At 31.8% G+C, this 15,600-nt stretch overlaps 2 protein-coding genes across 2 annotated transcripts; one reads left to right on the forward strand and one right to left on the reverse strand.

Moving 5' to 3' along the window:
* Nucleotides 1–1,096: 1,096 nt before the first annotated feature.
* LOC134249366 (uncharacterized) lies at nt 1,097–9,943 on the reverse strand (the record flags this gene model as incomplete). The annotated part of the gene is made up of 16 exons (XM_062731722.1): nt 9,532–9,943; nt 7,919–8,044; nt 7,736–7,833; nt 7,101–7,275; nt 6,896–6,963; nt 5,961–6,036; nt 5,663–5,810; nt 4,972–5,170; nt 4,641–4,788; nt 4,227–4,399; nt 3,230–3,425; nt 3,062–3,139; nt 2,790–2,933; nt 2,320–2,516; nt 1,663–1,966; nt 1,097–1,344 (listed from the first exon to the last, which is right to left on the reverse strand). Coding segments are annotated over exons 1-16 (2,717 nt in total), but the record flags the coding sequence as incomplete, so codon positions are not given.
* A 164-nt stretch (nt 9,944–10,107) lies between these two features.
* LOC134249367 (uncharacterized) lies at nt 10,108–15,570 on the forward strand. The gene is made up of 9 exons (XM_062731723.1): nt 10,108–10,194; nt 11,238–11,370; nt 11,700–11,809; nt 11,944–12,022; nt 12,148–12,255; nt 14,142–14,270; nt 14,593–14,653; nt 15,291–15,382; nt 15,517–15,570. The coding sequence occupies exons 5-9, from the start codon at nt 12,199–12,201 to the stop codon at nt 15,535–15,537; spliced, it is 360 nt and encodes a 119-aa protein (XP_062587707.1). The 5' UTR covers nt 10,108–10,194; nt 11,238–11,370; nt 11,700–11,809; nt 11,944–12,022; nt 12,148–12,198; the 3' UTR covers nt 15,538–15,570.
* The last annotated feature ends 30 nt before the right edge of the window (nt 15,571–15,600 follow it).

Consider the following 15,600-nt stretch of genomic DNA (forward strand, 5'->3'; position numbering starts at 1 on the left):
GGTAAGATTTCATATATATAAAATTGCATTGTGGGTCATTTTTTGATTGTGTAATTATGGGTCAAAAATTTTTTTTTGTAAAAAATGAATATAGTTACTAATTTATTGTCATAAACAAAATTTTAGGCACATGGTTTGTGGGTCAATATATAATGACCCATAAACCATACAAGGTACCCACAACGTGAGTGAAAAAGACGCAAAATAACCCACAATCCGCATGGCACAAAACTATATATATATATATATATATATATATATATATATATATATATATATATATATATATATATATATATATTCCAGTCATACTAGTATTTAGCTATTTCTTTCTTCCTTTTTTTCGTTTGTAATCCCTATATAGAATTAATAAATTAGAAAATTCAAATAACCATAATCTAGTGAAAGATAGAAATTCTTTCTCTGAATGATTCTCCTTTTACATTATGAAAAGAAAATGAAAACACTTTTCAAAGTTTAAATACTTATATTTGACTTCTACTAATGTTATGTCCCATTGTTCATAAAGAATAAATTCAAAAAATATTCAAGAACATAGCCTTTACAAGTCTGAAACATCAAAACATTCATTAAGAATAGGAAACATGATGTAAGCATGCCAAGACCCCAAATGAACAACTCTTTGAGGTAAATTTCTATTATCACTCATTTGAGAAAATTAACTCCATATATATACATTTGTGGTAGCTCTCATGAACATGCAGAGAAAAAATATATTCAATTCTGTATGAAGTTTGTCAGAGGTCAATACTTGACCTAATCACACGGTGCAATAATATCTACCGGTACATGAATTAAAAAAATGACCGTAACCGCCATGCAAGCCGATTTACACCTTGCGTCATTTTTCAAAATCTAATACGGACGGTTAGTGCAATAATTAAATTCAAAAATATTCAATTGTCTGTCTCAAATGTATATATAAGTAATAAATAACAAGCTTATAAACTTCAATGGGAATTGAAGTGGGTCGGTCACATGATCAAATCCTGTGAAGGCCTTCTTAAATGAATAAGAGTTTTACAACCTAAATCTATTTAAAATGTAGGAGTTGAAATCTCTGTGTTTGACAAACATTGTGTTACTGATGTTGTCTTTTTGTACAGGACACTTAGTATCTTTGCAGTTGTGGAAAACCTCTTCCAACTGAATAATTTTACAAGGATGCTTATAAATATGTCTGTCCTTGAGTTGTAAAAGTGGACATCCTGTTTCTTGGGAACGACCAACTTTCTCTAAAATCTGAATTTTTACGGCATATATGATCTCTGCACTTCTTTTTTTCTTCACAACTAGTGCTTCTTTAAAAATTCCAACCATGGACTGTAAACATAAAGAAAATCTATGTTGGTACAATTATGGTAATCAAGTTAAGGTACTCCGATCCCCAGGTTCTGAGAATCAGGCATGGGCTAATTGAAAGTGCTATCAAAAAATCTCTCAATTCTCAAAGTAATGAGTTTTTACCCACGATAATTCAGATGGATTAATTGTAAAGCATGAAATGTCATCACCCAGCTTACACAGAATCACTTGCATGACTATTAAATTTAATCCTTATATAAATGACAAGCTCAATTGAATATAATATAATTTTATGATTATTTAGTTGTCATCACTTTCAATCACAAAGTGAATTACCTCACTTTCTGCTGAATAATACTTTAAAGCATCACCAACATTGGCCAACTCATTCCTCTGTGTCTTAATGGCACTGCCAATGTAAATGCAGGCTTCCTCTGGAGGAATGTAGGGTACATCCAAATCTGTACAGAGTTGAAGAAGAGTGGATTCTTCGAGTAGGGTTGGAAGGGCTTTACCATTCGGCTTCCTATTCAGCTTCCTTACGACCACTGCACCTTCCTCCTCTGGTAAGGATCTACCCATATACTGCAGGACCTCCCGTTGTAGACCCAAGTCTTTTGCTCCATGTCCTGAACACACCCTAAATAAACAATATTTTTCTCAATTGTTTGACTTTCAATAATTCACTATTGTTCATTAATTTTAACTTTTCCAAACAGAAATGTTAGAATTCTGCTACAAAGATCTCTGACAAGAGATATTTATGAAGGTGTACCTCCTTTAAGGACAGATAATAAAAACAAAAATATGGAAACTTGAATGGTGATTTTCTTTTATACCTACCAGTATATTGGTTGTAAATGATATTGTACTTTACAAGTCTACTTATGAAAGCTTCAATTTGATTGATGTCTCTCAATGACAGATGGAAGGATAGGGGTCCAGTTAATAAATGTGTTGTTTTGTGACTCTGATTTTATAATATATATTTACCAATCATTGTTCTGTGGAAAATATCCACCAGAAATTATATGGTTCAGCAATGTCATGTGGGAGAAGGATATGGCAGTATCTCTACTCCTCTGTTTTTGGTTCTGGTGGAAAATGTCATTCCGAATGGAAGCATGGTTTTTCTCAAAGCCATCCTCAGTGAAACCTTTTGGAGGACCATGCCTCTTGATGTCATCTACCTGGAAAATCATAACAAAACATGTCATTAAAAATTCACAGTTTTAGAACTAAAACTACAAGGCCTTGCTCAAAATTGCCTCAAAGAAAACTGGAAATGCATATGAACTAAAGTTAAATACATTCAAATCTTTACTTAAGATGGTTTGCTTTCGCAGTGTTGAAAAATGAAATAGAATAATATATTTCACCAATGCCGTAAGTCATTCTCCATGATTATTTTAATTGTTTGAACATAATCAAAAAGGGTGCTGTTGTAGTAGAGAATTACTTACCATATGACAAAGGAGGTGAGTCTTTGCTTTCCTTTTCAAATCTGGTATATGGGTCTCAACTTGGTTAAGGTACTTGCTGATAAGATGTTCAGCCTCCTCAATGTCAGACTCTGTAAACTGGTCTTTCTGTAGGACTTGTTGTATCTATTGTGACATGCATAATGAAGAGAATAAATATATACTTGCTTTCAAATAATATTGGTAAATAATAATGATATCCAATAGATGCAATGTATATTAGTTAATGCATCATGAATAGATTTATTTTTTACCTGTGCAAGCGTGTTCAGCATTTTTAGAAACTGACGAGGAATACCAACATAGGCAAAATTGATGGGAGCAAATTGTAGCTAAAACAAACAAGAACAAAATAATAAATGAATGACACCCTCTGGTAAATATCTTATACACTTAAATTTCTTTTCTTATAAAACTCTTACATATTGCTTGAAGTCCTTGCCTTGGCGACTGTCCAAAGAAGCAAAAAATTTGTTAGCAAAAGAAAGCTTTGTCAGTGAAGACAGGTGAGCTTGCAGCTTCTCAACTTTCTCGTCTGATAATGATGCTGTTAAACACTTCACCAAGTGTTTAGTAAGGCCTAATGGCATCAGATGGAGGAAACCCACTGGTATATCCCTAAATGAAAAAGATGATCAATTTAAAATAACAATGTTCAATCTCATAAATCTATCAAACAAAAAAAAAATGCAAACAGGGCATAATATATACTAGTATTTCAAGTGGGATCTGATATTTTAGTAATCATCTCTTGTTGAACAATCACATGACTCACTGTGAGAAACTGGCATTGATCAGACAAAACCGAGTAATCCTATGTTAAGTTGTGTAAAAAAGATTGGCAAAACAATTTGGGTCATTTTTGGAGGAACTGGTATATATTCCTATGCAAAACTATGTTCAATCATTGAGGCCCCATTCTTTCCCTGGTAGCTAGCTGGGGGTCATGATTTGAACAAATTTGAATACCAAATTTTCACTTCATTATCTCCCCTAAAATGAAGGCATGGCACCTTATTTGAGGTGTTCCAGCAGGAACATGTTTACATCCACATATTTACCATTTTCCTATGACATGTTTTGCTTAGGAGTTATTCCCCTTAGCCACCATCTTGTAAGGCAAAGCAGTGAATATATCTCTTTTAAACATGCATTCAAGAAAAATATGAGGGAAAATATTTGAAATCTTATAATCATGAATTAATAGAGGCTATAAAAAATGTGTATTCATAAGAAAAATAGTGCTATATTTACCTCAGTAACCAGTATAAGAAATTAAACTTTGTTGAATAATGAAGGTATCTGGGAATGTTGTCCTACAATATGGCAGTTAAGGGGAATAACTCCTAGGCAAAATATGTCACAGAAAAAGGGTCCATTGGAGGAAGTATTTAATAGATTTAAGTTTCATCTAAATACCTGTGTGGATTAATTATGTCCCACAATGGATTTTCATATTCTTTGACACCAGTTTGTTGTCTTAGTTTCCGTTTGTCTGCCTCCATACTTCTCATATTGATTCTGTTAATTGTGGTTAACGTCTTTGATGGAGTCCTCTCTCTGGCTTTACTTGTGGCATGGTCTACATCCGCCTAAACACAAATTATTATGTATCATTAATTTATTTCAAATGATTATTTGATATCTATATATATAAAATATCCGAATGAATAGTCAAAGTGTTATAAACTGGTGAAAGTATGCGTCAGTGAAACTAAACAATGCATTAATTAATCAGCATGAAATTAATCATTTCTCATGAAGTTACTTTTAATTTTTGCTTAACATATAAAAATTAAAAAAAAATTAAAAAAAAATGTTTGACAGGCTTACATAACAGCGTGGACAATATTTTGTAGCACAGGCTCCAAGATGATTGCAGAGATAAGACTGCATGTTAAAATCTGCGACAATTATGTTTAAGTCTGTCGTTATAATGCATTCTTCCTTTCTATAAGCATCAAAACCAGAAATGCCATCCCTAAAAAAATAAGTACATATACTTCATTCAGTAAATACCCATTATACTACCAACCATTCATTTTTTGATGTATACTGTTCATTGATCCTCTTGTCCAATTCATTTCAAGATCTTGAGTCATATTTTTTTTTCAATATTTTAAGTTATTTTGAAACATAATCATGCATTAAATGTATCAAATACCTTTTACATGATTGTATATCCGAGATGACAGGTTTCATCAAAGTCATGGGCTCCACTTTTTCAGAAGCACATAAAAGGGAAATTGTATCATGTTGTTGTCGAAGAGGAAGCTTTAATCCTATTTTAAAAGAAAGCAAACTGAGATTAAGATAAACAGCAAGTCTATCGTTCTTTGAAAGAGTTCTGTTGTGTAAATGTACTCAAATATAAAACAATAAGATATTTATACATTTTGATACATTTTGATATGCTGCTTATCACGGAATCAACATTTGACAGGGCCAATTTAGTTTTGTTGTAGAGTTGGGTAGTGCGAGTGTTGCGATATATTGCAATATTTTACTTTGAATATATTGCAACATATTTTGTACTTATATTCATTAATAAATTTGAACAGAATGTTTGAAATGCTGTTAAGTTCAAAGACTAATTGAATTTATCTTCAAGTTTTAAAGGGGGAGGAGGAATAAGACATTTATTGCACACACTTTACTTTAAATTAAATACCAGGTAAAATTAAAAAATAAAATGAACTTTCTTGTAGAATTTTCAAATTGAAATAAAAAAGTTTTACAGATTATAATTTTTTTATTTTCAATTTTTTATTTATTTTTTTTTTTTTGGAGGGGGGGGGACCTAATGAAGGAGTGAAGTAGCACAAAATGTTATTACTCCAATAACATAACTGTACCTGTAGGTTGCATCTGGATGCAATGTAGGCCAAGCCATCGTTTGCTTCTGTTTGCCGAGGTGTCATCGATAAAAATATTAACTGGTAAGGTCCAAACTGGCGATAGGCTCTCAACAAATGGAGACAAATTTTCATGCTGGCAAAAGGCCTATATGCAAAATTAAACTGTGTTACTTATCCAGCTTAAATGCAGTTGAACAAATTTAAATATTACATGCTAACATGTCAACATCTACTAGGATTTTATAACAAAATAAAATACTGCTTGTGTAGGTCTTATCACAAATAATGATCATACTTGCTCTGTACATTCTCTAAGGTGTTTGACATCAACTTCTATTGTCTCTTCACTAGGCCTGATATCATTCACATCCCTAATAAAAGGAAAGAAAAACTTTATTGAAAATCACTTCCAGAATAAACCTGGTTCTAGACATTCTGATTCTATATACATGTACATGTACCATAGAAGCGGAAATTATAGCATGGATTCAATTTGAAAATTAATCAAGGCGTTGAAATCACAAAATTTTAATTTCAATGTACAGTCAAATATTATTTCATACTATTTAAGGTTTACTTTTCTCTTCATATGAAGTTTCAAAAATTAAATGCTGATTTTAAGGGACAAATTGATAATTGTAAGTCTCACAAAAAAATTCCACTCACATGTTCATTTTAGGAATGACTCTTATGACTAATTCTTGGCCAAATTACTCAATTATAACCTGGTTTGGGTCAGTAAACTGACCAAAACCAGGAATTAACTGAATAATTTGGCCAAGAATTAGAGTCATTCCTAATAATTTAATTTTTAAATAATTAAACAACTGTGGATGTAAAATTGTACTGCTTTTTATGAGTTCAAATTTGTTGCTCAATAATACATCCCAAGTAACAGAAGGGATTTGAAAACAAGGGGACGTAATAACTGATGTACCGATCTAGCAGCCATGATGTTTGTTTACATGAGGTAAGATCAATCTACTGTTTAAAGTTAAAGGTGCATTTATTAAATGTGGAATTTTCCATGTAATTCCATGGACTGGAAATGTGGGATTGCATAGATACAGATGAATCAGCTGGTTGTCAAGGGGATGTGTCCCCATATCCAAACCAGGTTATTATGTTTTATTCTGTGTTCCTTTTTGGAAATCAACCAATGAGAGACTAGAAAATAAACAAAATTAAATTATATTTTATTTAAATTATATTTTGTCTAATTAAACAAACCTTTGAGGAGAGGCATTGTTTTCTCTGTTTATCACATATGGCTGTATAACTCCCTTGATAACATCTTTCTATTAAAATATGACACATTTTAATAAAAATGGTATGATTACTCAGATGTTAGAAGCAGTATTCTGGAGGCTTACTTATATCATTTGTGAATAAGAATTAATTGATTTCTGTATAGTAACTAAATACATGGACGTACCTCATCTATGAAGCTTTTCAACATTCCATGCTGCTCTTCACCAGTGTTGTTGTCCCTGTAGGTATACATTTTACCAGTAAATAAAGACACATCATCAATTCGCAAGTGGTGAAATGTGATGTCCTTCCTCCATTTCTCAGCTCCAGAGGGATGATTATTCTGATTAGTTGGTAACCTTTAAATATAAAAATTTCAACTTTCAAATTAAACAGTTACAGTGTCTGTTACTATGTACAGATTTGTACGACATAAATAATCCAGTTTAGATGAAAATTTTATATAATGATTTATCATGACCATGCAAAGTGGTGGACCTGAAAAAAAAAAAAAAGAATATCACATTTCTGCCTTTGTTTCCAGAAATAGTTATCAATGTTACCGCAATGTACACAGATAGTTTTTGATGAGTGAAAAATGGTGAGACCATCATTAAAAATATGCTGGTTTCCCTCGAACTTGACCTGAAATTCTCAAGTTGTGTCGATAGTTAGGTAGGCAAAAGATTTTTATTTTTTGTACAGCAGCTTTGAAAATACATGCTGGGATTTGAAATAATTATACCTTAATATTAAAAAGAAAGTACAAAAGAAAAACATTTGAGAACAGAATGCCATTTAAAAGACTTCATTACTCACCTAATAACATCTTTTGCATATTTTGGATTTGCAAGGAAAAGTTTTAAGATTTCCGATGGCTTCAGACTCCAAAAAGTGGTACCATCATTGGCTTCATTCTGCAACAATACCGGTATTTTTTTTATGCAAAACAGAAACAGGAAATATAAGATTTTCACTCATCTAGCTGACTTAGCCACATACCTCCTGTACTAAATTCCTCCAATTCAAATCTCCAAACCTTGTTTCCTCCAGATCATGCATTGTTGGTATTTCTTTCACTCCAGCCTCTTTTAAAATGTAAATTACAAATTTCACAACTTCATTGCTCTGAAAGGAAAGCAATAAAAAAAGATATGAACATTTACATCTTAGATGCAATGTTTGTGATTTTAATAGCACAATAAATAATCAGTAGTCATGTACAAAATACCGTATAATCCCTATTAACCGCCCCTGCCCCTATAAGCACCCCTTAGGTCTTCTTTGATTGTCAGAAAATAAGAGCCCCCTAGCTGTACTGTCATTAAAATCATTTAGAATTGAATCAAAAGTCTTCCAAAATTTGAAAAAAAATGAAAAATGAAACTTGTTTATTATCCAGTTTCTCGGTGGAAAATAATTTATTTAGCATAGTTTGGGGGTATGACAGTTTAAAATAAAGTTTTTCATCTTGTTTACCTACAAATTAAGCCCTGAAACACCTTATTTGACCAAGCTAAAGTTGTAAAACATCAATAAAAGAATTTATTTCTCAAGTTTCAGAAATCTGTAGGCATCTTTCATTTACTAGATCTTGACCTTAAGCATAAATAATATTCTGAAATAATATTTTAATTTGAAAATAACTTTTTTTATTTCATGAGATTCAAGCAAGTATGAAATAGTTGGAATTTGGCAAAAAACTGAAGATTAAATGAACTTTTTAAAGTGCATGAAAATGCATGATTGCGGGGAAACGGTAAATGTGTGATTTTGCGTTAGAAATAGGAAAAGGTAAAATGCGTTAAAATGTGTGACTGCGGGGAAGCGTGTTAATCCACGGGTAGAATATTACACGGATTTTCTAGATTGTCACTATATATGCCATACATTTATATTAAGTATAGTTGGACAAATTTCCACAGAAAAATTGTGAGTACGTACATAGCGTAAATTAATAGTAATACCACACAGAATAAAGATCAATGTACTTCTACAGTAAATAGGTTGCTAACAATTCCCATAGGTCAAAATAACAGCTGAGCAGAGTGTCTGACTCTGATTAATTTTATCTGATTGAGATCGGGATTCAATTGTGAAATTGTTTACATTTAGACCTACAAGTCTTGTAAGTTTAAACACTGCTAAACTTTTTAATTACTTTATGAATATCTGCATTATCACTTAGATGCATTAAGTCATTTTTACAGATTTTTCACAATACTGTTAAATTTTGGATTGAATTTTACATTGTGCGTAATGAAATTCAATATACAAAAACAAAAGATATCATGGTGTACATCTGATCAATCATGCTTTTGTAATCATAAACAGCTAGAATCTGAGATTCCTCTGACTGTAATCCTTGCTGACATTTGCACATGTCACGTACAAAATAAAAATCAGGAATAAGACAAGATTAGATTCAAATGAATCTCGGATTACTAGAAAATGTGCATTCTAAAATGAATAACATTTTTTTTTTAATATGAGCATTGATTAAGAAGTGTTTATTTAGGATACTTAACAATTCAAAATTTTATTACTTATGACCAGGTCTGGTAAAATCACTAGATGACCAGGCACAAAGTTTACAAGTCCCTGTTATGACTTACCACGGAATGTGTGGGGGAGTTCTTTAGCACATACAAAAGCATGTGCAACTTATTATTAAATGGAAAAAATGGATTATCATCCTGTGACTGTTCCTTCAAACCAGACTCTTTATCACCATGATCACCGTCTTGAGTGTCTTCGCCATCTGAACTGTCATCGCCATGTTCTTGACGAATGTCCTGATGTTCGTCGTCCGAAAAAGAATTTCCGTCAGGCGGTTCTACGTCGCGGTCTTCTTTCAGAAAAAGAGATGTTTTTATGTGTTTGCCTGTTGACAAGTGGCGTATGTAGTTGCTTTCTTTTGTGGATTTGAAGCCGCAGCTCTCGCAGGCGTACATCTTGTTTTCCCCGCGAAGCTGTCTAACGAGATTCTGTACCCGATCATAATTGTGATCGACAATCATAAAGTTTGTGTAGACGATGAGATCTTTTATTCGCAACTCTGATTAAATACGGTAAAAAAATTAATCTGATTTATATAGATTCGTTTTTAGGCAGATAATGTATTTGAAAGTACATTTTTACTCGAGAACATCAAGACTAGATCGGGCTCGGAAACACTGTATGTTTTTGTCTTACGTCATACTATGACGAGTTTTGACAGACGATAAGTAAAAATATCGAAGATCATCAAGATGCCGAAAGTGCCCCAGATCATTTATGTGAGTTGTAATATGTTGATTTTATATATAATACATTAAATGGCAAAATTGGGAATATACAGCTTACGTCATTTCTATCTGTGACAAAACATTCAGTGACATATATTTTTTCCATTACGAACTTGTGTCATTTTTCTCAAACCAGGAACAATGTTTATTTAGTCTTAATTAATTTTTGATTTGATTCTATTGCCTTCTATTGCATTTATTAATGATTTAGTGTTTGCACTATAGTTGATTAGATGACTAATATCAATGTTAATTGGAGGGATACACCCGTGTTGTTTTTACAAATTGGGCTATGTTTTGACAACAATTAAGGGATTGAGATGACATGTATGATCCAAAAATCAACTTATTGAATACATATTGTCTGAAGTTCACATGAGTTTTAGCTTATATCGACGATAATTTTAAGAATGCGAAAGATCATTGAAGACAAAGATTTTTTTCAGGAGATATTTGATTCTAGTTGGGGGGGGGGGGGGGGGGGTTAAACAATTGTCGAGTCAGGTCATGGCTAAACATGACAATATACATGCATTTCATTTCTAGGATGATAAGAGTGCACAAGTTTTATTCTTATTCTCAATGAAAACAGTTGAACAAATTTGCAAAGAAATACATATATTTATCAAACAGAAATAAAATATTTGCCCCTTAATGTAACAGGGGGTGGTAATCAAGAACACAAACACGCCTCTGTCAGGGTTCAGGTCTTATTTATTCGACACAGTGAGCACTTTATGTAATACAAATGTTATTATAGCCCTGAAATATAATAAAACAACAATATAATAGCACATCAAATCAATCATTAATCATCTATACATGTAGTTTTCATAGTAACATATTCATAATAAATTGTGCCATTGTCATTGTCTATCACTAAATGTTTTGATCGTAACAGATAGAAATTACGTAAGCTGTATATTTTCAATTTTGCCAGTTAATGGTCTGAAGTCTTAATGAGAAATGTTTTAAATGCTAAATTATTTGTTCTTGTGTACATGTAACAATCTCTCTAACATGTGTTTTAAAAGGACTCTCAAGAAACCTATGTCAGCGAAACAGAGGACATGTCGCAAGTCAGCCAGGATTTGTTTGGCGACAATAATGCCATAAATGGACAACAAGGTTTAATCCCCCAATCAGAAAAGCTACTGAAAGATATCTGTGAGCTTATTAATCATGTTAATTTATGCAAAAAGATAATAGTTGTACCCACTGAATGATCCAATAATTTTTCTGATGCATGCCATATTTTTTAAAAATATTTTCCTTGCCATTTCATTATCATTAGTGATAAGGACTAAATTAATTTTAAATTTTACAATCAAATGTTACTTCAGTCAATTTTTTACAACATTCATGATGCTTTGCTCTATGGTTATGAGTAGATTGACTGATTATGATTTGAACACAAAGTGATTACATTCACTGATTAAGTCAGTCATAATTAAATTATATAGATCAGAATATTTGTATGATATAAATTGTTGTAGTAAAAGAACTTAAACATCTCAGAGAGAGTATAGATGAACTAAAGAAAACTTCCACAAGACTGCCAGACACCAAAGATGCACAATTTAGGGTAGAAGACCAGAGATTTCATGTAAGTTTAATACAAGCACTAAAAATGTTAAATTGTGTTAAATTGAACTTGGCAACTGCCTGTAATGTCTTGCAACCCTGTGTATGTATTTGCAATGTCATCAAGTTTTAACGTGTATATGTTAAATTTTATAGAAAGCATATTTCCAATTCCTGAAGGGACAATTCGAACTGTGCATGTCCATGGCTAGATACCAAGAATGAGGATTTCAAGGTATATGTATATAAATTTAAATAAAAAAAAAAGCATTTTTAACATGGCGATATATATCAAAGATACGATTATTATTATCAATTGTTCAGAATTGTACATATAATCTGTATGACTTTTATGTGCAGAGAGAGGTGAAGCAGTATATTGGGGATCATAACCCACATAAATTCAAAGTTATGAGCAGCTACGCTTCTCACAAATTTACCCAGCTGCGGAACCAGCTGAGAAGGATGGTATGTGTAATGTAATACAATTATTTGCCTGAAATTGAATGTATATTACTACATGTACTATATTTTTTATCAAGTAAAACACTCTCATTATAAAGTGAAAGTAATTCAGTATCAGGGACAATTAAAACACATGTATACACTGAACCAAACTTCTAAGTGTTCACTTAACATTTTTGAAGTTTTAAAGAACAAATGGGAAGAATAAATAATTTCTTTAATTCTTGGTTAAAGAGTTATATTTAAGTTTGATGTTGCGTAAATTTCATGTAAGTATCTCCTCAGAATTTTAAACAAAGTGTGAAGAAAATGGTGTACCCTCAAAATGAAAATTCACACAAAAAAAATCTCGATTGAGTAAGACCCACTACTCGCTCTAATTACTACAAGTCAATCTTTATTGTTGGATACCATGTACCCCTGAATAGGAGATTGACCAATCTGCTGCCACACCTACATGTACTGCATAGATCCTTCCAAACCATTGAAATTGTGAGAAAAAAAGGGGGGGGGGGTTTGACATTTCTTTTAAAATCCCAAATGTGTTCAATGGGATTCATATCCGAGAATTTGACAGTTTATCGTTACACAAATGCCTTTTGGTCATTATCCTTGGGTTTTAGCACGTTAGCGCGCCGCTTTAAGGATAATTTAGACCTTTGAGCTGATATAACACTGTCTTAAGCACGGATTTCGTATCATATCCCTACGATTGAAATTATTTGTTTCCATGTTTCTAACATTTTTTCAGGACACTTAAACACTCTTTTAATCTGGTGTGACACGAAATTTTCTCATCAGAAGAAGATCAAGGTCACTTCCGGTGTGGTTAAATTTTGTCAAAAACTTTCAAATTGTGATAAATTAGTGATTAAAAATGATCACAGCCTATAGAAAAATGTGTTTAAATGGGTTTTGATACTGTTTGACAATTTTTAAAAGTAATATCAAGTACAATTAAGCACTAAAATAAAAGTGAGTGAAACGTGGCACAGAGATGGTCAAGATGGCAACATTCCAACGGCTCTATCTTCTATCTCAATGGTCATTTAACCAATGTTTTGTGTTTTTTACTGAAACCAGTTTTTAAAAATTGATAATGATCACAAAAAGATGCTTATTACACAAAACACACACCGCAAAGTACAAATTTATTCTTTTTAATCTTCGTCACGGAACACTGGTTTTCATCGGTGATATTGAATTTTCTCTCCACAATTGTTTAGAAGACTCATTTGTTGATATAATTTGAAAATATCATACCATTCTATAAAGTAGTTTTTAAATAAAGACATTTATTAAAGTGAACACTTAGAAGTTTTGTTAAGTGTATTTTAAAGAAAATTATATCCACTTTGCTTTAAACCTTTACTGTTTTTATTGTGTTTAAATAGGTGTATTTTCTTGTAAATATACATGCATAATTGTGGTTTAAAAAACATTCCTCATCTTATCAATTCTGCTTGAATTATTACAATAAAATTGTAAATAAATTAAAATCATTGATATAATTTTGTCAACTTTCTTTAAAAGAAAAGGTTGGCCTGCAATAATTAATGAATTTTAATTTTTTGACTTAGAATCTAAACATTATAATCTTATGAGCATTTTTGTCAGTGTTCTTTTCTTTTTTTTTTTTTACTATATAAATATATATGTATATATATATATATATGTAACAGGAGAGGGGAAAATACAGGGGACCAGACTGGGATTCATACCCGGGCCCCTGACACTCCAGTCAGGTGTTCTACCAGCTAAGCTAACTGGCCACTAGTGAACATATGATACCTGGCTGACCACCATTTATAGTCAAATATAGATATAAAATATGCAATAAGTATAATTTATTTACATAATTTTTTTTTAATTCTATATACTATTTGTAGCTGTTCCACTCCACAATGGATATCCAAGCACTCTCCCTAGAAGGCCTGTGCAACTATTTGTACAGGCCTTTCACTCCACCAGGAGAAAGTCCTGTAGATCAGAAGAGAATGAGGATGGCTGTTGCAATTGTAAGTCTCAATAATAAATAAATTGATATTGTATTAATAGATAAAATAACATTGTATAGGGATTGATTTTGACCTAAGTTAATCAATCTATTATGAGTTATTGAGATATTTTTACACTCCCTCTCCAAAGTTTTGGGAAATATGTGTCCAATGTCCATGCGTCTGCAGTTCATTCTTAATTTTCGTTGTAAATTTTCTCTTCAACTACTCATTGCTTATGCTGGGAATTTTAAATAGCACTCTTTGTTTAGGCATGCCAAATGGTGATATTTATTTTTTTATTTACTTATAAGATATTAAAATAAAAATTTTTACATTTCAGAGAGCATTCCTAGTGAGCAAAAAGTTCCAGGAGACCTGCAAGTTCTGGGTTGAGTTTAAAGGTAAGGGTGTATAATGAATTCACTTTGAATAATAAAGAAAAAAGTTAATTCCTGTTACATCAGTCAAAATGTTCAAATACAATTTGTGCTAAAAAAGTTAAAGATGAACTATATAATCTAAGATGAAGATTCATAAGAGCTTCTCTGTCAAATCAAATTTGTGTAGAGTTGTCATGAACTTTTCACACTTTTGATTTCTTTTCATAAACACTGGACCGATTTCAACCAAACATTCAACAAAGCATCTCTGTTTAAATGAAGTGTCGCACTCCCTTCCAAGGGGAAATGAATTAGAATTGGAGAAAAATTGATTTTATTCAGCTCTTAAAAATCATATCTTAATTCTTGAACTGTGCTTATATTTTAAATGTCGAAATATATTTAATTATTAATCTCTTCCGAAAACTTTTTTTGAAAAGGGATAAAATCTCTTCCAGAAACTTTTTTTGAAGAAGGATAAAGCCCAGATGAGTCATATCAATATGGAAGCAATGTCCTCGGGACCTAGTGTACAAATTAGGTCTTCCCCCTTTCTTGGAAGGGGGGGGGGGGCACTATAGGAGTTAAAATTATTACATGAGTAAATATAATATACTGAACACCATCATGCACAATTCATTTTTCTTTTTTTTTTCAGATTTCTATGACGCTATTCTGGGCGACGATCGCCAGAATATTTGGGATCTTCTCCAAGAGAAAGAGGAGAAGAGAATTAAGAGATATCGAGAGGTAAGACAGCTTGATTATTAGAACTTTATTATGACATTTTAAATGCAATAAGTATAACCCAAAAGCTCTATTTTCTTTTTTTTTCTTTCTAATTTCTAAATTAAGTAATAAATTTTTTTTCCTCCAAATTGTAGGAGCAGGAAAGAGAACAATAAAAAGAAATGTTAATTTAACCTGAAATAAAGAACTTGAAACCAATATTAACTTGTTATTTCAAT

Source organism: Saccostrea cucullata, unplaced genomic scaffold (assembly GCF_032062105.1).
Source record: "Saccostrea cucullata isolate Sc308-1 unplaced genomic scaffold, CSIRO_AGI_Scuc_v1 ctg2627, whole genome shotgun sequence".
Lineage (NCBI taxonomy): Eukaryota > Metazoa > Mollusca > Bivalvia > Ostreida > Ostreidae > Saccostrea > Saccostrea cuccullata.

What these genes read in the sequence shown, in the direction of transcription:
- LOC134249367 (XM_062731723.1), top strand. Translation starts at nt 12,199, where the DNA reads ATGAGCAGCTACGCTTCTCACAAATTTACCCAGCTGCGGAACCAGCTG. An exon ending in TGAGGATGGCTGTTGCAATT is followed by an intron (nt 14,271 to 14,592) that starts GTAAGTCTCAAT and finishes TTTACATTTCAG; the next exon opens with AGAGCATTCCTAGTGAGCAA. An exon ending in GAATTAAGAGATATCGAGAG is followed by an intron (nt 15,383 to 15,516) that starts GTAAGACAGCTT and finishes TCCAAATTGTAG; the next exon opens with GAGCAGGAAAGAGAACAATA.